Source organism: Giraffa tippelskirchi, chromosome 3 (assembly GCF_054371585.1).
Source record: "Giraffa tippelskirchi isolate mGirTip1 chromosome 3, T2T-mGirTip1v1.2.pri, whole genome shotgun sequence".
In the NCBI taxonomy this organism is placed as follows: Eukaryota; Metazoa; Chordata; class Mammalia; order Artiodactyla; family Giraffidae; genus Giraffa; species Giraffa tippelskirchi.
The window spans coordinates 148,245,989-148,271,598 of record NC_137277.1 but is presented as its reverse complement, the minus strand read 5'-3'; the positions used below and the strand labels follow the sequence as shown (position 1 = coordinate 148,271,598).

The 25,610-nt window shown below is 41.5% G+C and overlaps 1 protein-coding gene across 4 annotated transcripts; it reads right to left on the bottom strand.

The window, feature by feature from the left end:
- Window positions 1–846: 846 nt before the first annotated feature.
- On the bottom strand, window positions 847–24,856 carry LOC145542641 (caspase-10-like). Of its 4 annotated transcripts, none has more exons than XM_081581885.1 (6): window positions 24,054–24,856; window positions 13,169–13,318; window positions 10,015–10,368; window positions 8,362–8,455; window positions 1,698–1,833; window positions 847–1,055 (listed from the first exon to the last, which is right to left on the bottom strand). In XM_081581885.1, coding segments are annotated over exons 1-6 (747 nt in total). In that variant the 5' UTR covers window positions 24,056–24,856; the 3' UTR covers window positions 847–1,044. The 4 variants fall into 4 exon arrangements, with proteins under 4 accessions (XP_081438011.1, XP_081438012.1, XP_081438013.1 ...); XM_081581886.1 differs by having other exon boundaries at window positions 24,743–24,856; XM_081581887.1 differs by lacking the exon at window positions 13,169–13,318.
- Window positions 24,857–25,610: the final 754 nt, after the last annotated feature.

Genomic DNA, 25,610 nt, shown 5'->3' with positions numbered 1-25,610 from the left:
TCCTGCCAGAAAAAAAAGTTGAAAAACAACTTATCACATACAACACCTCACCAGAGGTATCAGAGTTGAGAGGATGCGTTGGAGCAGGTTTCATACAGATTAACCTGTGACCCTGAAAATAAACCTGAGAATCCCCAGCCATGGACCCTAATCTTCTACAGTCAGGGACCAACCCTGAGGACCCTGGCAGAGAGAGATGCTGTGTGCAGATTTCAGCCTAATTCAGGCACATCTGAAGGCAATCTTCCCATTTATGTGTTTTCAGGTGAAAGAAGCAACCGATTTTCTTCTTTGCTTTAGTTGGTTTGAGGTGGGTGTTCTGCATCTGAAACGTCCTGACCCCAACATGGAATTTAATACAAGATTGTAAGTTTTCTGCTCCTAGAGCAGCTGAATGTGTCTGTCTTAACATTGTTCATCTCCCAAGAGCCAATCCTGTTTGTGGCCCAAGAGAAGCAGCTCCTGCACAAACACCTCCCTCACACTAAAGCAAGAAATGGGCGTGGCATGGACCAAATTTTAGGGGAGGACAGACAGAGGGGCAGTGAGCCACCATCTCATCATCAACCAATGTCCAAAACAAGACTGTGCAGCAGGGACACAGGATTATAACAATAGGTGGGCATATACAAGGGAAACTGAAGCTCAGTCAAAGCCACGGACAGTGGTTCTGAGCTAAAAGGAATCTTAAAATATACCCGGTCCCACCTTTTATTTCACAGATGCCCAAATCGAGGCCACTCTCTTTTTTTTCAGGGTGCACAATTAAATTCAAGACTACAATCCAAGGCTTCAATAAAGAAAACTGTTACTATTTAGACTTATCAGAAAGAAAAAAACAGAGTCTGTGTTAGAAAACAAGTTTTATTACTAGAATGAACTGCCACTGATTTCCATGATGACTGGGAGGTTGGAAGAAATGACCAAAGGGTCTTTCAAGTCTAAGAACCAATCAAAACTCTCTTCCATGGTCACCGTTCTTCCTGTGGTGCAAGAACACTGCTTTCTTACGTAGTGTGAAAGCAGCCTGAGGCATCTGTTTTTTTATTCCATTTCTGGAAAACAAAACAGAAATAAAATTCTTCTCTGATAGCAATTTTTGAGAATATGAAAATTTTTATGACTTTCTAACAAACATATTCCTAGCAATGTGTATTGAATGCTTACTTTGTGCCAGACATGCATTTTTAAGGAATTACATCATTTAATCCTCAAAAAAAATCATGAAGCAGGTACAGTTATTGTCCTCACTCTACATATGGGAAAAGTGAGACGTAAAGGAGCTGAGGAAAGGGCCTCTGAACCATTAATAAGTGGAATTCTGGCAATCTGACTCCATGAGTTCCACTTTTAATTCCTGTGCCATTCTGCCTTTTATCTTATGTCATTTCATTCAAAACCATTTCTGTTATTCTCGTTTCTATTTAAGAATCAGAAGAAGACATTTGTCTAAAACCACTTTCTCCCACTAGAATATAAGTGCCAAGAGGGTAGGAACTTTGCTCTATATCTTGCTATAGCTCCAACTTCTAAAACTGTGCCTAGTACAAAGTATGCATTCAATAAACATGTGTTGGATGAGCAAATAGATTTCAAGAGAATATTATCAGAGTGATGAGTAAATATCACACATGACCAACTGATTTAAGAATTCCCGTGGTCTGGTACAAACAAGCAAGCAAGCATAAGCTAGTTACCTCTCTCTCTTTTGTATTTATCTAGCTTTTCCATAAGGTTTGGCACAATTTTCCGGCAGAGATCCTCCAGTAATGTCACATTATCTTCATCTATTTCAGCTTGTTTCTCCAGATATGCCAAGAAGCTTCTAGGGGTCTGCAAGAGAATCAAAGAAGTCACTTTTACTTGCCTACTGATTATCCATTGCATTAATAAATAAGGCAGAGTATATATCCAGGAGGATCTAAATAGTATAGGGAAAGAGACAGTATAGAAACTGTAAATCTCTATAGAATCTGTATCAATGTGTGTATGTGTGTTAGTCACTCAGTCGTGTCCAACTCTTTGGGACCCCATGGACTGTACCCCGCCAAGCTCTGGCCCATGGCATTTCCCAAGCAAGAGTACTGGAGTAGAGTGCCATTTCCTCTTCCAGGGGATCTTCCTGACCCAGGGGTACCACATACCAATTATACACAGCTCACTAACTACTCAGAAACAATTTGAAGAGTAGATGCTATTATTATCCCCATTTTAAAGATGAAATAACTGAAGCACAGAGAAATTCAGTAACTTGTCCAAGGTCACAGAGCCAGTAAGTGGCAGAGCTAGTATTTCAGTCCTGACAGCCAGATGCCAGGGGCTTCCCTGGTGGCTCAGTGGTAATAAATCTACCTGCAATGCAGGAAATCTGGATTTAAGCCCTGGGTTGGGAAGATCCCCTGGTGTAGGTCATGGCAACCCACTCCAGTATTCTTGCCTGGAGAATTCCATGCGCAGAGGATCCTGGTGGGCTACAGTCCATGAGGTCCCACAGAGTCAGACATGACTAAAGCAACCAAGCAGCAGCATCCAGATGCCAAAGTCTACCTTATTAACTGTTGAGCAATACTGCTGCTGACTCACAGCTGTAAATGATATAATAGATGAGAGCAGCAGCAAACAGGGTACAAAAGAAATGAGGAGAAAATCTTTTGAAAGAATTTTATATTCAGCATTTTAAAAGAAAAAAAAGTCTTAAGCACTCAAGAAAAATTGAAAATTGGCTAGTATTATTTTCAAATTGAATTATATATGAGGTGGAAGGCACCATAATCTTTTCAGTGATGAGGACTTCCCAATCAACATATTAATCTGGTTATGAAAAAATATGCATGAATAAAACTGTGTTAGAGCCCACAGAAAAGAATAACTAATCAGGGGGACGTCCCTGGCTGTCCAGTGGTTAAGACCCCCATGCTTCCACTGCAGGGAATGCAGGTTCAATGCCTGGTCCCAGAACTAAGATCCCACATGCTGTGCAGAGTGGCCAAAAATAAAATAAAAATAACTACTCAGAAAGTGAACATATAAACACTAGCTAACTGTATACAGAAGCATCAGCAGGATGGAAACAGGGGTAGGGGAGCCTCCAGACGTGATGGCTAATCAAAAAGGGACTGTGCATTCAGGAATACTGAGGAGGAGGCTTGAGTACAAACTCCCAATGAAAGTGAAAGCTAGGTCAACACCAGAGTGTCAGGCTGGTGTCAGGTAGACAGGGAGCATTGAGAGATCTGGGCAAGTGTTCCACGGAGGAAGGGGTGCCAGTAGGAATTTTATTTATTTATTTATTTATTTTTAATTAAAGGATACTTGCTTTATAGCATTATGTTTCTGCCAAACATAAACATGAGTCAGCCATATGTATACCTATGTCCCTGTGCCAGTGGGAATTTTTAAGGAGAACAATGACATTAACAGGTTTGTTTTTAAATAGAAGTCTTGCTTTTAAACTTGGTGCTAGAGAAGAATCTTGAGAGTCCCTTGGGCAACAAGGAGATCCAATCAGTCAATCTTAAAGGAAATCAACCCTGAATATTCATTGGAAGGATGGATGCTGAAGCTGAAGCTCCAATACTCTGGCCGCCTGATGCAAAGGGCCGACATATTGGAAAAGACCCTGAGCTAGGAAAGATTGAGGGCAGGAGGAGAAGAGGGCAATGGAGGATGAGATGGTTGGCCAGCAATATTGACTCAATGGCCATGAGCTTGAGCAAACTCTGGGAGATAGTGAAGGACAGGGAAGCATGGTGTGCTGCATTTCATGGGGTCACAAAAAGTTGGACATGACTGAGCAACTGAACAACAGCAACTTGGTGATAGATTGGAGGAAGAAGTGGACTAGAAAAGAAATGTTGGCAAGAAGACTAGATACTCCAGTGAAGAGACCATCTGGGCCTGGTTTAAAGCTAGCAGTAGAAGCACAGAGAAGGCACTGGATTTGAGTGACCTTTCTGAGATATAATTTGATGGGCTTGGAGGTCAATTGGAAGGGGATAAAGAAATGAAAGAAGAGTCAAAGATGACTTCACATGGAGATACCCTGAGTTTCTGCCTCATTTACCTGTTTCATAGAGCAGGTTTCACGTATTAACAGCTGCACATGGGAGGTGATACACAAATTGCATCTTTTAGGATCACTACGCCTTCACTTCCAACATGGAAAAGGACATTCCAAGCAAGGAAGATCATATAGGGAAAATGAGAAACTAAAATCTGGTTATGGGGAGGCTCATGGAAGTTTTAGCAAGAATAGTCTCATGGGAGTGAAGGAGTCTGAAATCATCTTGGAAAGCGCTGGAGTGTGAGCCAGTGGAGAGAGTGTGTGCAAACTGTTCTTTCAAGAAGTCTGACAGTAAAGGGGAGGAAGATGGAACAGTAACAGACGAATGAGAAAGGGTTACTGGGAGTGTGTATTTGTGTGCACGCAAAAGTGTGTTTTCAAACAAGGCACTCAAAATACCAACAACCGAGGGAAGGGCCAGAGTTACAAAGTCTGAACTGAGTTCTGTCTGAATCTGATCAAAAGAGAGATGATAAAGTTTCAAGACATTCCAGAGACAGAGAGGAGAACCAAAAAGGCAAAGAAATGTGTGTGTCCTCATCTGCAGCCCCAGCACACTTACAACCTGCTCAGAAAAGGAAGCAGGAGGGAGGAGGCGGTAATAAGGAAGATTTAACCAAAGCTGATCAGCTGGGCAAAGGAGGCAGAGGGAATCCCCAGAACAAGGTTCTGCACTAGGTTATGTGCAAATGAGCTCTCACTTAAGCTCAAAACCGGAACTCCTTATCAGGAGGAAGAAAAGGAGCTAAGAGGTCATTCCAGAACCAAAGGTGGAAATCAATTCTACTTTGCAGAAAGTGTATTAGATGTTGAGTAAATTATACCTTCCATACACATACACAAACACACAATTTAAACAGAGTTTGCACATTAGTTTAAGAACACCAACCTGGCAAATATTAGCACAAGTTCTGAAACTCTCTTGTTCTGCTTCTTTACTAAAAAGCTAGGTCTGGGTGTGGTTTCCTTTACATCTAAGGTTCTGTGTTGATTGCTATATTGAGAGCAGATATCCTGACCATTGTTTGTGTCACTCGTGAAGTGTGACAGCAGCTATGCTTGCTCTAAGTTTGTGTGAAAGTTATCAAAGAGGAAACCTAGAACACCCTGCAAAGGTTATTTCTGTCCATCCAGAGAGACCATGTGAATTCACAATTCTTTTTCAGGTCCTCTGTGCATGTGTGCATGCCAAGTCACTTCAGTCTTGTCCAACTCTGTAACCCTATGGACTGCAGCCCTCCAGGCTCCTCTGTCCATGGAGATTCTGCCGGCAAGAATACTGGAGTTGGTTGCCATGCCCTCCCCCAGAAGATCTTCCTGACCCAGGGATTGTACCTGTATCTCTTATGTATCCTGCCTTGGCAAGTGGGTTCTTTACCACTAATGCCACCTGGGAAGCTCTCAGTCCCTCCACAGAAAGTTAATTTCTGTGATAAAGTCTTTTGCGATCGCAGATAATGCAGTCTTGTTAAGCCCTGGTATAGAAACAAATCTAGGTTGCTTAGCTTGTCCTTTACACACTTCAGAAGGCTGGCCTGATCACAAAGCCCCATAGAGATCATCCTGGATTATCCGAAGTATGTAACTCAGCCACAATTCTGATGTGAAGAGTTAGATCTCCTTCAGAATAAAGCTGAGGTCATTTGGAATCCAAGAAGCAAGTGCAGTTTTTATAAATTCATCCACGTAATTTCACAGCTTCATGCCACAGCTATATACTATAAATTCTTATTTACAGTTGTACTGAGTGATAAAAACATAAAATCATTTGGCTACTTAGGCCTGGGCTATTGATGATTTAAAAGCTGATTTAGCAGGGGACAGAAATGTTTGGAATGATTCTGACTGTGAAAATGTTTATGTAGCCACAGATGCCTTTAAGCAGAGGTCTAAGACCTGTGAACGGAGAAGGTAATGGCAGCCCACTCCAGTACTCTTGCCTGGAAAATCCCATGGACGGAGGAGCCTGGTAGGCTGCAGTCCATGGGGTCGCTAGGAGTCAGACACGACTGAGCGACTTCACTTTCACTTTTCACTTTCATGCATTGGAGAAGGAAATGGCAACCCACTCCAGTGTTCTTGCCTGGAGAATCCCAGAGACGGGGAGCCTGGTGGGCTGCCATCTGTGGGGTCGCACAGAGTCGGACACGACTGAAGCGACTTAGCAGCAGCAGCAGCAGCAGCAGCAAGACCTGTGAAAGGCCTAGAAGGAGAAATACATTCCCCAACTTTTCTTGGTTTGAAATCAGGGCTCGCTGTTGAATATCAAATGGCCTTGTCATCCCTCACCTCATTGTGGGGAGTAAGGACTTCTGTGCATGACAATAGGTGTAATAATAGAAAGTGGTCTCATTTTATTTATAAACCCCAAAGCTGGAAAAATAATGAAAGGATGCCCCAAAGCTGGGAGATAATATTATCTGAATGTACTGGGGAGCTTTTCAAACTACAGGAATCTCTTCTGATATTGAGAAATTCTACATTTAAGGCAAAATGCTGTCACTTTGAGTGGGTAACCACTTTGCACCAACATAAACTCAAGATTTTGTCATCTGATTCATTCATATCAGAGCACTAATTATGCAATGTTTTGTGGCTCCAACAATGAGTAAGACTCAGTCCCCATTCCTGAGGATCCCACAACCCATCTTTGGGATAAAGACTGAAGAGAGAAACAACGGAAAGTCACAAGAGGCTAAAATCCTTGAGGGCCCTGAAAAGGCGGGGTGGGGGAGGTGGGGAGGGCGGGCTGTGGAAAGGACTGAAAGAGAAGAGCCAAAACAGAGAATTAAACTGCAGATTAGTTAGTCTACAGGTCTGACACCAGGAAACATGTTTAATGGATTATTAAACATGGTCCTGTTATATCTACCACATGTAAAACAGCTTCCCACTCCTCAGTGATTTTTCTTTAAAAAAAGAAGTTATTGGAATTTCCCTGGCAGTCCCAGGGAAGAGTGGTTAAAACTTTTCGCTCCCAAGGCAGGAGGCAAGGATTTGATCCCTGGTCAGGGGAACTAAGATCCTACATGCCACACAGCAGAGCCAAAAAGTTTAAAAAAAAAAAAAAAAGAGAAGAAATTATTTGTCAATAATACCAGTTAGTCTGGAAAGAATGTGATATGGGAGGGCTACACTCGGGCTTTTCCCATGGGTGATGTGCTCATTTCTGAGTTGGACAGGGGATCCATGGCTGCTCACTTAGTCCTACATTTTATAACTTCCATACATTTTACACATCTTTTTTTGGTGTTATCAAACCTTATATAACTTAAAACCTAATGAAAATAACAGTTGAATAACAAAATTAATGTTATAGGGTAAAATTTGAAAATTGCCCCCTTCCCAAATTAAATAACTGGCTTGTCACAAGCTGTTAGAAACTCAAAAAATAAAAAGTTCTGTGGCCTGGAAGAGATATGTACAGCTACTTTCCAGCCCTTACTTGTAATCAACCTAACAAGAATATCAGCAGACAGCATTACGTTAATATTAAAAAAATTACTATTGGTTCCAAGCTTCTGTATAACCCTGTAGAAAGCACATCCTCAAACATTCGTCTCATTTGATTTTCACAAAACTCTTCATGGAAGACACTGCAGAGTCCACTGAAGAGGATAGTCTCCTTCGAAAACCTCAACAAACGGAGGTGATGAACAACTGAATCCTACTCTGCCATTAGCTACCACCTCCTTATTCCTTTGTGGTGCCCTGCACAATTCTGTATCATAAGACACAGTGAATGCCCATAGCAGTCAATCATTTACTGCATGGTTACTATGTGCAAAGGGCTTTGCTGATGGCTTAGTGCTAAAGAATCTGCCTGCAATGTAGGAGACGATGTTCAATCCCTGGTTTGGGAAGATCCCCTGGAGGAGGGCATGACAACCCACTCCAGTTTTGTTCCCTGGAGAATCCCATGGACAGAGGAGCCTGGCAGGCTACAGTTCAAAGGCTGGCAAAGAGTTGAACATGACTGAAGGGACTTAGCATGCGCGCACGTACTATGTGCAAAATATAGGCCCCAGCTAATAGTTTATGTACATTATTTCATCTAATCTTCTTCATGATCCTGGAAGGAAGTAGTATAATTGTCTATAATAGGCTGTATTAGAAAATGGAGACTCAGAAACGTTCAGTCACTTGCCCCACATTCAGGAATTAGTCTGGAACTAGACTCCAGGCACATCACAACCCATGTTTCTAACCCTTGTTTGATACGGTCTCCCTTCCAACATCTTCCCAAGCACTGATTAAGGTGATGTTCACAAAGATCCCATCGGGTACAGCTCACTCACCATCTGGACTTTCGGAATTGACTCCCTCAGAAGGAAGATCATGCTCTTTAAGTTCTCTGAACTGATGCCTTCTGACAGTTCGTAGAGCAGGTTTCTAAGACATAGACCAAAGAGACAAATTAAAGCCTCACACTTGCAGAAGACAGGCAGAAAATGGAGAGCTTTTATTGAACATTATCTCTCATTTGAATAATCACAGCCCTGTGAGTAGACAACTATTAATCTCATTTTATAGGTTTAAAAACAAAAACTTTTAGTATTTCAATTTGACCTATTTGCCTATGAGCCTTGTTGGTAACGGTGAGCCTTGTTGATTCCAGGTCTTTTGATTCCAGGTCCAGTGCTGTTTCAAATCCCACTAAGAAGGCGTACAGCACCACTGTGGCATGCCCACGTTTCTCCAGACTCCATTTCAGAAATCAGGCTTACTTTGTAAGCCCTCATCAGGGAGCACCCAATGCCAGTGAATATGGAGTTCACTTATAGAAAGGAAACTATCCCAGCTTCTGGAAAGCCATACACTCAACAGTTGGAAAAACTGAATTTAGGAACTTCTCTGGCAGTTCTAGCATTGGGCATAGGTATAATCCCTGGTGGAGGAATCAAGAGCCTACATACTGGGCCATGTGGCCAAAACAAAAAGAAAAACTGAATACCTCATTCACACATTAACAGCTCTGCATGCCTAAGACCATTCCTCAGCTTTTAACCAACAGAATGGAGATAATAATTTCCAGAATTCTCTCCTGACCCAAGGGTCGCTCAGGTTCTAGGAGTCAGTTCAAGCGTTAAGACCTGAAGCAGTCTAATTGTCCAAGCTATAAAATAATACCACAAAGGCTCCTCCTTGTGAGGTTGTTTGATGTAGATACTATGTCAGTGGACAGTTTGTAACAGTGTTGCCTCAGGTCTGTTGCCTTTATTTTACCTCTTTGGGCAAAATGCCTATATTTAACCTGTCCGGCTTTCACCCCCAGATTGGGCAAGTTGGACATGGCATAAATGACGTCCCTCCCTACCCTAGAGACACATCTCCTTTTTCATTTTGTCAGTTTGGGTCCAAGTGTGCTTCCCTGGTAGCTCAGCTGGTAAAGAATCTGCCTGCAATGTGGGAGACGCGGGTTCAGTCCCTGAGTTGGGAAGATCCCCCGGAAGAGGGCATGGCAACCTGCTTTTGTATTCTTGCATGGCAAATCCCCATGGACAAAGGAGCCTGGCGGGCTACAGTTCATGGGGTCAAAAAGAGTCGAACATGACCGAGCGACTAAGCACATGCAATTACTCTCTTTTTGAATGGCAGACACATCAGTGACTCACAGGAGGGAAGAGGCTGAGAGCAAGGAGGTTGACAAAGAGGAAGGCTGGAGGTGGGGCCTGCTGCCTGGAGCTGGGCCTCCTTCCTCAGTGAGGAGCAAAACAAAAGGGGGCCCCTCTCAGGCCCGGGGCTGGGGTTTAAAGCTTTATTGACCTTCTAGCCTCCCTTCTCATTAGCACCTAAAGCTGAGAAATCTGGTTTAGAATCACCATACCATCCAAGGAGGTAGATAAGGGGGAAAAAAACCTTAAAATCGAATTCATTTTTAATTTTTAGATTAAAGATCGTAATCCCAGCCTTTCAAAGCCCAGTGGCCCTGCCATGTTGATCTTGATCACCTGAAGTGGGAGACCCTGCGGTGGGTTTGCAGCCAACATTCCACCTGCTCCTCGGTGTAGTCAAGGTGCTGCAGCAGGGCCTTCTGCTTTATGATGTAGAGGAGCTCTGCTAGGAAGAAGGGGTCTTTCTCACTCAGCAGCTCCTCTTGCATCAGGTACTCAAAAATATCCAAGGCTCTGCTGCACTCTTCCAGTTTTCTGGGGGTGATGTAGTCTTGGCAGAGAAACTTCAAGCACTCCACATCTTGATCCCCCAGGGACAAGTCAATAATCAGAAGCTTCTCTAGAAAGTTCACTTGCCAGTTATCATCTAAAGTAGAATTCAAACTTTGGCTTGGCGATGCCATGACCTGCCTGAAAGAGATAAGGAGGTGGGGGTCGCAGGTTAGAGAATGAGGACAACACAGCACCCCAACTTCCCAGGCCCTCCCTCAGTTTTAACTTTCTCTGTTCCAGGCCTTGGACTTCCCTAGAAGTGCTGAAAGATGAAATTCACTGGGAGGTCACTTCAAAAACCTATAGCCCAGAAAACTTGATTCAAACACTGTTAACCCTTTAGGAGGTCTGGAGAGAGCTTTCATTGGAACTCAGTTGACCCTGAGTTCTCCCAAATCAAGATGTCCCCACTGGGAGAGTTAGGTCTATTTGGTGGGAATTATTAGGACTTCAAGCCCAGGAGACAGCATCTCAGGTGACCCTGAGAGAACTGTTTGAGGAGGTAGGTGGGGGTTGGGGGGGGTTGAGTGGGGAAGGAGCCAGGTTATATATTACTATATATATTATATACATATAGGCTATATATATTATATATTACATAATATTCTATTATATAATAGAAGTTTGCAGCAAGGGACAGGTAACTGAATACTAAAGGATTATTATTAATTAAGGGAAACCAGTTATTTCTCATTAAGGGATTTAGTGCCCTTCTATGTATGGGAAGATGCAAGTGGCTGGGTTCACTGAATTCATTCCTTTCATATGCATCTCAGCTATCTGGGGCCAAATCCTGCTTCTTAATTGTTCACATCTTAATTCTTCATTCAACATAAGGGGTGGTGAAATTTCTCCCACACATCCCCCCACATACACCCACACATCCAGCTCCTCAGTGCTTACTGGGGAAGTGGCTAATGGATGCCAAATAGAGGTATTATTCTAACTGGGCTTAGAAATTTATGTTTGGAAGGTTGAAATCCCTGATGGCTGTGACATTGTTTCCTGGTATAGCAGGAAATATTAATATTTCATTTCACAATCCCTCTCCATGGTGGGAAATTCGACCATATTGGGAGACATTTCATGACCATCTTTTTTGTCCCACTGTGCTAGGAGGCTCATCCAAGATCAGGTGAAAATTTTTATTGATATGTCACTCCAGGTGTTAATTTCCAGATTAGGCCCATTGATAGATGATAAAAGATTCTCTGGATCCTTTATCTTCTAACCTATTAGGATCCAGGAGATATTTCCCCTGTTGCTTCTTCCCATACCTAGAATCACACTATTACAATTATTCTATGTTATAAATGTGACCTAATTCTTTAAGATATTTGCTATGCTATGCTATGCTAAGTCGCTTCAGTCGTGTCCGACTCTGTGCGACCCCATAGACGGCAGCTCACCAGTCTCCGCCGTCCCTAGGATTCTCCAGGCAAGAATACTGGAGTGGGTTGCCATTTCTTTCTCCAGTGCATAAAAGGGAAAAGTGAAAGTGAAGTCGCTCAGTCATGTCCGACTCTTAGCGACCCCATGGACTGCAGCCTACCAGGCTCCTCCGTCCATGGGATTTTCCAGGCAAGAGTACTGGAGTGGGGTGTCATTGCCTAAGATATTTAGCTATCATTAATTTGGTCTAGGGCCTGGTTACACAGTGTATAATGCAAGAAGACCCTTATAAAGTAGACAGATTACAAGTAATACAGCTAATAAAGTTATTAAAGTAACAAGTAGGGATTTAAGCCATGAGCTTCCAGAACCAAACCGTCTTCCCAAAAGATTACCAAGGTTAGGAAGTGGATCATATAAGGCGGTAATCTGATTTTTCATGTGACTCATTAAATGTGTTACCTTAGGAGATTCACCCGGCATGCAAACACAATATTCAGTTTGAATGATGGCACACGTGCTCCCTTGAGATGCTGTTAAGTTTATCAAGGGCCATACCATTTTGTAAGACAGCTTTTCTCATCATAGAGACCTCAAAATTTAGAAAGCTAATAACCTGGTTGCTAGGCCGTTTGAGTGAATTCTGTTACGGTTTTAGTGTGAGAAATAACTTTTTCCAATCCTACTGAGAGCACAAAAATAGCTGCTAAGTGATCATACCAGTGAAATACAGATCTCTTGGTCCATCAGGCTCATATTGATGGTAAATTTGCTGGAGTAACATCTAAATTTGTACGTAAGTGAACTTGAGCCCAAGGGAATCCTAAAGTACACCTTTCTGGCCATCCTGGTGGAAGCTAGGGCCAGAGATTGGTCCCACAAAGCCACTAAGTCCCGTTAGCTGCCACCCAGTATATTTCTGGTTGTCTGACCCAATCTGTTCTGTACCAATCACTGTCTTAAAGGGAAATGATATATGATATACTGGCAATTTTCATAAGGCATCCAGCCTAATTTTTTAGTATTATAATGCTAATTATCTTTAGTATGATTTAATTGTTCCCAGACTGGGGGACCTTTAGGCTTAGATGACCAGAGCCTGGTATTAGCCAGATAAATTCAACTCATAACTGAGGAAGTGTCCTTCCTAACAGTCTAGAGTTTACATTTTTTGACTGAAAGGTAGCTTCTTATTCTGACTGAGCTTGAGTAACCTTAAGAGAAAGTTCATATTTATGGCCATGGTCAGAATATGCATGTTAGTTTGGCCAAGTGAGTGGGTCCCATTGAGTGATATCAATAGTAGCCCAGACCAAACTATACTTCTTTTTTTCTAAAATAAACTTTCTAAGAGCCATCCAGTCAGAGCCTTGGAGGGGAGAAACACACCAAGATAAACCAGAGGTACTGGATGCAGGTAACTGACCACAAACCCAACAATTTGACTGATTTCTAAAATTTGCATAAGAGAGGGCCCATGATACAAAAAGATTGATTCAAGTGCGAGTCCAAGAAATCAAGAAGAAAATGTAATGAACCATCATACTGGTCAGGTCCAGCATCTTGGGACAGCTGTCTGCTTCTGATATTGTCTTCTGATCGTTCTGGCATTGGTGCTTTATTACTATCAGGGCATTGTTTTAAGATGAGTCTGAGGTCAGCAGTTCTCTCTACAGACCAGCCTGGTGCAGAAGCCCTTTTTAGGGAAGAAAGATGAATCCAAGAGTCAATTTACTTCAGTTTTGCTGCACATGAGCTTGTTAAAAGGACCTGATAAGGGCCCTTCCATCTAGGTTGGAGGGAGTCCTTTAAATGACATCTTTTCCAATATACATAATATCCTGGTTGTAAGTCATAAGACATCTGATCTTCATTTGAAGATAGATTACTGTGATAAGCTTCAGAAACAAGTTTAGAAGGATCTGCCAATAATTTGATTAAACACTTGCAATAATGTAATATATCTCCCTTTAGTAATGTAGGATCATATGATCCTTCATCCAATCTTATTTGTCTCCCCGTAATAATCTCAAGGGGAGAGAAATGATGTTTGCCAGAATGAGTGGATCTGAGGTTGAGGAGGACCAACGGAAGAGCCTTAGGTGAGCATAAGGAATAAGCATCCATAATTTTAGTCAATTGAGTTTTAATTGTTCCATTTATCTTTTCTATTAACCCAGAAGACTGGGGGCGATAGGTACAATGGAAGTATTGCATAATTGGCCAAATTTTACAAGCTTCCTTAACAATTTGTCCAGTAAAATGAGTTCCTCTGTCACTATGTAGTTCTGAGGGTATTTGCCAGATGGGAACTGCTCTTTCTAAAAGCAGCTTCTCTACTGATTGTGCCATGGCCCTTCTGCTTGGGAATGCCTCAACCCAGTGTGAAAACACACAGATCATAACAAGAACATGTTGATAACCTTGCAGGGGAGGAATCTGTATAAAACCTATCCTGCCACATTTCCAAAGGGCCTGTAGGTAATGGAAAACTCCCCTGAGAACTTCTGCAATAGCTTTCCTGGATTATATTTTGGACCTGCACCGCATCCTGAATAGATCTTCCAAGCTGTAGTAAAGGAAAGTTTCCAAAAATATTGTTTACCCCCTAACACCATCTTATCTTGGTTTTAACGAGTTAACTCATGAATATATTGTAAAACAGGATACTGAGCTCCAAACAGAAGGACAGGCTTCCTGTTTGGGCCTATCCACAGCTCTCTTTTAGAGTTGAATCTTCCTCCTTTCTGTATCTAGGTGTCTTTTTCCTTGTCTGGTGCTGTTCTCTGAAATCTTAATAACATGTTAGAGAGGTTACTGGGAGACTAAAAGGGAAAGGCAGTAGTTAGTTGGTCGTGAATAATTTGAGAGGCTGCTGCCTTGCCGGCATGATTAGCTCAAGTTTTCTTTTTGCCTCGGCAGTGTCGGTCCTTGAATGGCCTGATACCTTAATAATATCAAGCACACCTGGTAGCGGAATTGCATCTCATAACTCCACTACTTGTTTCCCATTTTTGATAGGCTGTCCTGAGGATGTTAGAAACCCTCTTTGTTTCCGAAGTATACCAAAATTATACACCACTCCAAAAGCATAGTGGCTGTCCTTGTAGATATTGACAGATTTTCCTTTTGCTAACTGACAGGCTCTGGTTAGCGGTATTAACTCAGCCTGTCGAGCAGAAGAGACATTAGACAAATAACCATTTTCAAGGGTAGGCACTGGGGAAACAACAGCATAGCCAGCCTGGTATTTTCCATGAGGTCCTTGTAAATAGGAACTGTCAGTGAATAATATAAAATCAGGATTATCCACTGGACTCTCTTGAAAGTCAATCCTAGGGGATAAAAGATTGTCAGTTAAGGCAATACAATCATGCTTTGCATCATCCAATTTTTCTGGGAACAAGGTAGGTGCATTGTTTGTTATACCTATGGAGAGTTATATTTGGTGAGAGCAGGACAATCTTATGAGACATTAATCAGCTTGCTGAATAATGTGTGTGATGAGAGTTTAGTCAGGCTTCCACAGCACGTGGAATAAAGACAGTGAGAGGGTGATTCATAACTATCTCCTCTGTGGTTCGACACATCAGAGCTGTTGCAGTGATAGCTCAGAGGTAAGGAGAAAGGCCTTGGCTGCTGCATCTAGCTGTGGGCTTTACATCCTATTGGTCGATAGTGGCTACTGTGCTCTTGGGTCAATACTCCTAGTGCAGTTCCCTTGTTTTCATGGACAAAGAGAAAAAAAGGGTAAATCATAATTTGGATGCCCTAAGGCTGGGGCCTTTGCCAGGAAGCCCTTTAGGATCTCCATGGCTTTAGAGTGTTCTGTTCCAGTAAATAGGTTCGGTTCAATCTCGTTTAAGTAAATCATATAATGGTTGAGCTATTAAATTTGGAATCCAAGTCTGGCAGTAGCCTGCAAGACCTAGAAATCTTCTTTAGTTGTCTTTTTGTTCTCAGAGCAGGGAAGGCCAAAATGCCCATTACTCTTTCTAGATCAATTAAAAGCCTATCTTTAGCTATCACATGCCCTAGGTATTTTACATTAGCTTTACAAAGTTATAATTTCTCTATAGACACTTTATGTCCTTTTGAAGCTAACTTCTAGAGCAAGTACAGGCTGTCTTACTGACTATTAAGGAACTTAAACACAACAGAGAGCCATCTACATATTGTATTAAGACTGATTAATGAGGAAAAACTAGATCTTCTAAATCTGCTTTTAATATCTGAGAAAAGTAAGTGGGGCTGTCAGTGTAGTCCTGTGACGTCACAGTCCATGTATGTTGCCGTTCATTCCAAGTGAAGGCAAAAAGATATTGATCATCAGGATGTACAGGGCTACTAAAGAATGCACTGCAGAAATCTGTCACTGAAAAGAAGTCACTATTTTTAGGGATACAGGACAGTAAGGTGTGGGGGTTAGGTACCAACCACAGAGTGGCAAGGAATAACAATAGCATTGATAAGTCTTAGATCTTGTACAAATCCTCAACCCTTGCCAACAGGTTTTTTAACTGGCAGAATGGGAGTGTTACAAGGACAAGTGGAAGGCACGATAAGCCCTTTATTAATGTAAGCTGATATCAAGGGTTTTATTCTCTCTATAACTTTCTGCTTCAATGGATATTAGCGAATATTGGGCAGGGGTTTTTTTTGGTCCATGGCAGTTTTAATGGGTGATGTAGAATGTATTCTCCCTATGTCAGTGGAATTACATGCCCATAATTCTTTAGGTACCAAGCCTAGCAATTTTTGTTTTTCTGCATCACCTTTATCATGGATAGTGAACATTAAGTGGTGAGAGAAATCTGATTGATCTTTTAGGTCTAAAAACATTTCTCCCTTAGCAGTAAACAAAATCTGGGCTTCATAAGTTTCTAATAAACTATCAGGTGAATAGGGGCAATTTCTACTGGGGAAAAAAGAGTGTTTTCTTTTTAAGTTCTCCTAAGTAAAATTCTAAAGGCAGTGATTTAAAAGCCTTGCTGGAAGCATTGGAAACCCCCACCATTTGCACTGAAATATTACTCCAAGGAAGGGAGCCTTTGATTTTGGTACAGCTTCCCTGGTGACTCAGATAGTAAAGAATCCACCTGCAACATGGGAGACCTGGATTTGATCCCTGGGTTAGGAAGATTAACCTGGAGGGAGGCATGGCAATCCACTCCAGTATTCTTGCCTGGAGAATCCCCATGGACAGAGGATCCCGGCTGGCTACAGTTCTTGGGGTCACAAAGAGTTGGGCACGACTAAGCAACAAGGCACACACAAAACTGAAGAGATGGCTCCAGAATCTATTAGGGCTTTAATTGATTTTCCTTGAATATTCATTTCCACCTCCCCAAGGGTATTAGAAAGGAGGAGGGGAAAGACTCCCTTAGGCCTCCTCTCAGAGTAGCCCAATTTAGTCTATCCTCAAATTTTCTTTTAAATTTTCTGCAGTCCCTTTTTAGGTGACCAGGCCAGTTGCAGTAAAAGCTTTCTTTGTCAGCTGTGGATCAAACAGAGATTTGTTAACCACCAACTGTCCTGGTTTACTTAATTGGCACAATTGAAGTTTCATAATTTTTATAAAGGTGTCTTTTTCTTTTTAATGGTTTTGAAAAGTTTGTCTGCTAGCATGGCATGGGTGTTTGTCTATAATGCAGACCAACCTAAATTATGTCTCAATTCAAGTAGCCACTTTCTCATCCAAACCTTCTAGAAAGGCAGAGTGGAATAAAGGATCGTTTTGGTGGTTAGAGAATGATTCATGTATCATGCCTGAATATTGTTTAAAAGTTTTCTCAAACATCTCTTAGTAATCTGAAATTAATTCATCTGGTCTTTGTTTACATTGTTGAATCTTTGATCAATCCACTGCTTATGTGAAAAGCTGGAATATGCTTGAGTTATTAATGAACTAATTCCTTTTGCAGTTATCTCAATCCTATGAGGTATGTAAATCAAAATCTGATAAAGAGTGTTTCTCTCTATACATTCCTTGGCTTTACTTTCAGAAAGCAATAGATGTATTAATTGATATAGCTCTGAATACACCAGCTTATAGATTCGAATGGTTAGCTCAAGTTCCTTAACAAATCCTGCTGGATCTTGACTAGGTTTAGAAAATTCCTTAGCTAGAGCTCTAAGCTTTGTTTGGGTCCAAGGTGTACAAGTAAACGCTGAGGATGGCTCGCCCCTTCCAGTAATAGGTTTCTCCCTGAAGGGAGCTATGATTACTTCTGATCTTCTGCCTTCCTTTACTGGGCAAGGGAAAATGATAGGAGGTGGAGTTAACAGGGGAGAGAGAGAGAGAGACAAAGCTTCTGGGTTAGGCAGTTCAGATAAAGGAGCAGCAGAGATTTCACTTTGCTCACAAAACTCAGTATAGTCAAAGCTATAATTTTCCAGTAGTCATGGACAGATGTGGGAGTTGGACCATAAAGAAGGCAGAGCACAGAAGAATTGATGCTTTTGAATTGTGGAGCTGGAGAAGACTCTTGAGAGTCACTTGGACAGCAAGATCAAACCAGTCAATCCTAAAGGAAATCAACCCTGAATATTCATTGGAAGGACTGATGCTAAAGCTGAAGCTCCAATACTTTGGCCACTTGATGCGAAGGGGCAACTCATTGGAAAAGACCCTGATGCTGGGAAAGATTGAAGACAGGAGGAGAAGGGGATAACAAATGATGAGATGGTTGGATGGCATCACCGACTCAAAGGACACGAGTTTGAGCAAACTCGGGGAGATAGTGAAGGCCAGGGTAGACTGGCGTGGTGCAGTTCATGGGGTCTCCAAGAGTCAGACAAGATTTAGTTACTGAACAACAACAACAGCCAAAGGAGGAGTAGAGCAAGAGACAGGATTAAGGCTAGAAACTTTTTAAAATTCTGCTATAGTTTCAAACAACCTTTCATTGTTTTCCTGCAAAGAAGTTACTGTATCATTTCCTCTTTTAGAAGCTTCTAAATACCAATCAAAATAAGCATTCCATTCAGTCTGTTTGATCTTATGGCCGGCTTTTTCTGACTGTGTATGCAAAAAATTAGTTTTGGAATGTGAAAAGAACCCTAATTTGGCCATTTTAAGTTGATATCTCCTTTAGTATGATTTCCCCAGCCAATTAGATACTTGCAAGTATAATCTCCATATACATTATACGGGAACCTGGCTGGGGTATTAGTTGGAGGCTGGTGATCTGTCATTCTTTTTTCTTTTGTTTTGAAACCTTGTTTCCCATTCTGAAATGTTGACATAAAATTGCTATTGACAACCCTGTGCTACTTAGGGGCTTGCTCCTCTGGTTTAGCCCCAGAGTTTTTCTGTCGCCTCTTTCATGCCTCGGGTATCCCAGTGGAGTATAAGACTTCCATGGGTGCTCAGATCTCGGATTATTTGCGTCCCTGGTTGAGCAGATTGTTAATTACGTGAATGCGTTTCCCTATAGGGCCAACTTGCCTCCACCACTCCTGCAAGTTTCTCAGTTGCCTGAGAAAGGCCAGCCAGGAGGAGAGAGTCCCTTCTTTGGAGCTCAGAAGCTCTCATAAATTTTGGTTTTATTTTAACAAACTCTAGTAAGATAGCCATTTCAAGGAAAAACGACAGTCCAATCTTCCTCCCAATATCCCAGTCCTACCTTATTCAGTGTTTAACTGAGCAGTCTCCCCAGTCTCTAAACTGAGATTACCCACCACTCAGTATCCAAGCTGAGTCTTCCCAGTGCCTTAACACTGAGGGTCCCCTGCTCGAGCAAAATCTTCCTAGACGTCCAACTGAGGGTATTCCCGCTCAGTGTTAAAACTGAGTGACCCAGGTACCTCTTCTTGAAACCAAGTTTCAAGGTAACATTTTCCCCCACCGAATACAACTTAGGATCAGAGATCAAAGACGGGAGATCCTAAGAACCAGGAGAGACTCATTCAGAATTGCCTGGACTCCCAAGGAGGCTGGTGGGTACAAGGGGCCTCTGATGGTCCCAAGGTTCTGGGTCCTCATAGAGTTCAGACAAAGGAGAGAAATCTGCTCTGGTCCCTTCATCAGTCAGCCAAAACTGTCGACTGAAAAAAAAACACACATGACCTAAAAGTTGAGAGTTAGGTTTATTTGGTGGGAATTACTAGGATTTAAAGCCTGGAAGACAGCATCTCAGATGACCATGAGAGAACCTCTGAGGAAGCAGAGGAGGATGATGGGAGAGAGGGAGAGCAAGGCTATACAGAAGTTTGCAGCAAGGGGCAGGTAATCTGAATATTAAAAGTTTACTGTTTATTAAGGAAAACCAGTTATCTTGTATTAATGGATTGAGCACTCTTCTATGTGTGGGAAATGCATGTATCAAGAAATGACAAATTATGGAAGTCGTATGTCCACCTGGCCAGTTCATCAACTATGGTATTTTCTACAGTAAATGTCATTCTAATCAGAGGAACAGTGAATTGACACGGTTTTCCATGTAATTATTCATTCTTTAAGAACTTGAGGTATATATTCACTATGCAACAGTATTTAGAAATAAGAAACGGCTTTCTAAAAGAAGAACATAGAAAAAAATCAATAACAAAGAGTAGTATAATTACAGATAATATAAATTTTATTCTTGGCTCTTGTTTGAGTTTCTCAAATTTTATGCAGTGAGTTTACATTACTTTTATTGTTAAAAACAAAAACAAACAAAAAAAGAGGCATTTTTAATGTGATCATCCATAGGGTCTTCCCCTGTCGTAACTCTCTGATACTAGAAGCAATATGGCTGGATTCCTGGAGATGTATTCTAACACGGTAAATCTGTCCTGCAGTTTCCTGAAGATTCTGATCTCTGGCTCTGGCGAGTCTGCCAGACTTTGTGTCCGTTTATGAACTAGCAAATCTCCACCAAGAAAGGGCTGTGTTGGAGCCTTCCAGGGGTTTTCTAAACTTTTTCCCCCCCTGGTACAGTTAGTAAATCCAGGCAGAAATACTGCCTTTGCTGACAATATGAAAGTTTTTGCAAGTTTCTAGGACACCAAGCAAGGGAAAAGGCTGACGTACGAGACGCAGCCCGGGGTGGTGGGGGAGGGTAGTGGGGTGGCGCCTTGACAACGTAACTTCTGATCAAATTTCATTGAACCTCTGGAGATTAAAAATTCGCGGAACTATTTTCTGAAAACAGAATTTAAGAAGAAATCAGAATCCTCTTCATGCTCCAAGTTCCAGGAAGCTCCGCTTTGCATGGAAAAAGAATTCAACTAGTTTCTGACCTGGCAAGTGAAAACTGGATCATTTGATTTTGGTAACTTTTACAAATTGCTGATGTCATGTCTAATTCACTTGCCTTGCCTCCTCCCCTTTCCTGGGGTTAGGATAATTATGACAAGTAGCGTCTCCTACTGGCAGATGTACAACCTTCCCATTGTAGAGCTGGAGATTTTCCCAGGGAAAGCCAAGAGCCCCCACAGATGAATTTCTGGAAGGCACTTAATGCTCTAGCCTTTCCCTGGGGTCACTCCCCCCCACAATGAGTCAAAAAAGGAAGTATTGGTTTTTCCTAACCATTTCCTTCCCCAAATGTACTAACCTTTCAAATAAAACTCAAATAGCTCATGAAATGGTAGTCAGCCATCTTAGGACATGTGCAAACAGACAATAAAAAAATTTAAGGCAAAAAAAACCCCCCAAAAAACGGAGGGGTCAGGGGCTGGACTATAAGCGCTTTTGGAAGTATTTGCAAGGAACGCAATTAATAGTAGGCCAAGTTGGTGATGTCTCTGCCCTTCCAGCACTTTCAATTCAGCAGGAAAAAGACTTCAAAGGCATTATATCACATAATGAAAACAGTACCCAACACTTGTATCCCAACTGCTACGTGCCAGACAACTATTTACTCATTTAATTATCCCAACAACTCTCTAAAATAAATGGTATTACTGTGACTCCTCTTTTTTTTTTTTTTTTTAGTTCTACAAGTTTATTGCTACCAGCCCATCTCCCTCCACCCTCATGCACGCGTGCTCAGTCATGTAACCCCATGGACTGCAGCCCACCAGGCTCCTCTGTCCATGGACTTTTCCAGGCAAGAATACTGGAGTGGGTTGCCATTTCCTTCTCCATGTGACTCCTCTTTTAAGACATGAAAATTAAGACACAATTAAGCAATTTGCCCAAGATCACAAAAGGAGCTAGTGGGAGAGCCAAGATTTAAACCAGTAAGTTTGGCTGTAAGACACCACGCAATAGTTCAGCTAAATCAAATGCACAGAGCTCCAGATAGAAAAGTTTAGAAAGATATTTTATCTCTGAAATAAATTATTAGAGTGCCATTTCCAAATCCTAGGCATGATCTGAAGAACTTCTGTGTCTAAGACAAGACTGAGTGGAGGTGATTGCATAACAATGTGACTATACTGATGCCACTGAATTGTACACCTGAAAATAGTTAAAATGATAAATGTTATGTTATGTATATTTTACTACAATTTTTTTTAACAGATAACCAAAAGACAGACAAGCTCTAAGTGTTGGTCTTCTGTTCATTTCTTCAATTGTACATATTTCGCCATCTGGGGAGGCAACTTGATGAAACTATTGCTTCGCATCTGGTTCATGAAATACATTACTTTCCCAATTTTTGTTCAATGATATTAAATATTTAGCAAACTCTTCCTATGTGTAAAGTATGAATTCTCTAAGGTCAGTGTTATTATCCACATTCAATAGATGAGGAAGTCAAAGTTCAGAGAGAAAAAGCACTTTGCCATCATCCCAATCCTAAGAAGGATTGGAAATTCAGGACTGACACTTAGGCCTCTCTAACTCCAAATCCTATGCCCTGGACCCCAAGGCCACTAACTGCCACTAACTCCATATGAGGTCATGTAATTTCTGTAACAACTGGGCAGGGTAACGCCACAAAGAGGCTCACCTAAGTGCTATTGGAGCCCTACAGAACAAGGCAAGAATCCAGATGGGGATGACTTGCAGGAGGAGGTATTTAAGCTAAGCCTGAAAGGCAGAAGTAGAATAGAGACACTTGAAGGAAAATTTAAACGTTTATCCTAGTACTCCAAGTACTCAAGGGAAATATTTGAACCAAGCTACAGAGGGGTGATTGTGTGAAACCCTCATACCCTGCTGGTGGGAATGTAAAGTTGTATAGCCACTTTGAAAAATAGTTTGGCAGTCCTCAAAAAGGTAAACATAAGAGTTACTAGCAATTCATCTCTGACCTTATAGCCCAACAATTCCACTTTTATGTCTATACCCAAGAGAATTACAAACATATATCCACACAAAAACTTACACATGAATACTCATAGCAGCATTGTTCATAACAGCCAAAAAGTGGAAACTATCTAAATGCTCATTAATTGATGAATAGATACACAAATTGTGGTATATCCATACATTGAAATACTATTCAGGCATAAAAGTAAATGAAGTCTTTTTATATATTCTACAAAAAAATGAACCTTGAAAACATGCTAAGTGAAAGAAGTCAGAAGGCCACATATTAAATGATCTGTTTATATGAAATATTCAGAATAAGAAAGTGTTTAGAAACAGAAAGTGGTAATCCAGGGGCTAGGAGGCAGGGAGGAATAAGGAATAGTAGCTAACAGGCATGGGTTCTTTTTAGGTAGATGAAAATGTTCTGAAATTAGGTTCTGGTGATGAGTGTACAGCAGTGAATATACTAAAACCCACAGAATTGTATGCTTTAAAAGGATGAAGTTTATAAAATGTGAATTATAGCTCAATAGAAAAAAAAAAGGAAGATCTAAGATATGTCAAAATCTCAGGTCACAAACAGCCTTGTTATGGTTGATTTTATGTGTCAACTGGATTGCGCTTAATGCCCAGAGATCAAGTGAACCTTATTTTGGGGGTGTGTCTATAAGGATGTTTTTCAGAAGAGATTAACATTTGAATCAGTAGACTAAGTAAAAAAAAAAAACTGTGCCCTCACCAAAGTGGGTGGGCATCACCCAAGCCATTGAGGGTCCAAACAGAACAAAAAAGGAGAAGAAAGGGTGAATTCTGTCTTCTTGAGGTGGGATTCTCTCTTCTCCTCTTGGACATTGGAGTTCTCTGGACCTTTAGACTCCAAGATTTAAAACCAGCAGCACCCTACTCTCCTATCCTGTCCCTTATCCCTACCTCCAGCCACAGTCTTATTATGTATGCACTGAAGAATCTTGAAGGCTTTTAAGGAGGAAAAATGACAAAGACATGTCGAGAAAGATTTTTTCAGTTGCTGTGTATGACATGTTTTGCCAAAAGTTTTACTTTCATTTTAGGTTGGAAGAATTCATTATAAAAAGAAATCTCTATACAAACAAATAAATAATTTCAATTTTTAGTAGAAGGTTAACTAAATTTCAATACACAGTCATTAGAAGAAAAGAAATAGAAACAATAGAGAGAAGTAATAGCACATACATCACCGAATTACGCAGAAACTTACATCTAGACTTGAACAGCACTGGAAAAGTCCGAAGTAACAGCAATCTGGAGTCTGAACTGAGAAGGGTCTCAGACAGAGCGTCCAACCCACGGGTGAGAGTTTGCATCATGGCTTTGGGGGTTCCTACTTATAATCCTTGTCCAAAAACTGATATGATCATCTGTCAGCGCGTAAAAATGCATCTCTGGTTTTTCTTTAACTTTTACAATGCTATTTGATTCACCTTGTGAGTCAGAAGATTCCTTAGACCCTGGTGGTGGTGGTGTTGGGGGGGCAGATGTTGGCTAGATCCCAAGGGCTTAAGAAATTCTAAGACCCACTCCCTTTCTTATCTAAAGTGCCACTTGACTTGCTGGTAACAATTGTTATGCTTGCATGCAGGCAGTAGGTTCCAGGCAATTCAGAAGTTGGTCAGAGGCCTGCTCCTCTACTTCCAAAGCCTGAATAAGACCATCTCCATTTTAATTTCCCTAACATGTGATCATAGAATTGAGAGACTGGGGGCAATATCAGTGAGAAAGCTATTGTCATAGTTCAGTGGAGTAATGAAGGCAGAGGAAGTGTAATGATGGGGATAGATGGAAAAGACATCGTAGATGCAAATCCAACCTGATTTAGTTACTAGCCAGACATAGAAACACAGGAGAGGGTAGACTAGGATGAAAGTGATGTTGGGGTGATGCTGTTACCTAAAACTGGAGATGCAGGTAGAAGAGCAGTTTGGAATGGAGATTTTTTTTTATGTTTGGAGTATACTGAGTTTGAGGTCCATGCATGCCTGCTCAGTCACTTCAGTCATGTCTGACTCTTTGTGACCTCATGGACTGTAGCCCACCAGGCTCCTCTGTCCATGGGATTCTCCAACCAAGAATACTGGAGTGGGTTGCCATGACCTCCTCCAGGGGATCTTCCTGACTCAGGGATTGAACTCGTGTCTACCTGCGTCTCCTGCATTGCAGGCGGATACTTTACCCACTGAGCCACCTGGGAAGCCTGAGTTTGAGGTACCAGAGGGAAAATTAAGTGGAAAAGTCTACCAGGAATTAAAGGGTGAGATTTGAACTTGAAGAGTCTGGGCTTAAATATCCATCTTCTTATTGGCATAGGAGTAGTCATTGAAGCTACAACATTGTCAAAAGAAAAATTGAGAGAAAGAAAACAAGGGAGTGATCTTTGGGGATATACACATTTAAGTACCCTTTAGAGTCTAAGGACCACTGGTTTGGTAACTATGGTTAGTGTGACTCATGGATCTTGTAGTTTTGTTTAAATGAGTAATGTGAAATCCTGATTGCAGGGGAGTATGGAATAAATGGGAAAGGTGAAATGGAGAATATAGATTAACCTAAACGTTACAGATGGAGAAGGAAATGGCAACCCACTCCAGTATTCTTACCTGGAAAATCCCATGGACAGAGGAGCCTGGAGGGCTACAGTCCATAGTGTTGCAAGAGTTGGACACAGCTTAGCAACTAAACCACAACCACCAAACTTCATAGAAGGCAGTGGCTTGAAAGAAAGGGACTTTATTTGAAGGGGAATGCAAAGTTTGTTTTC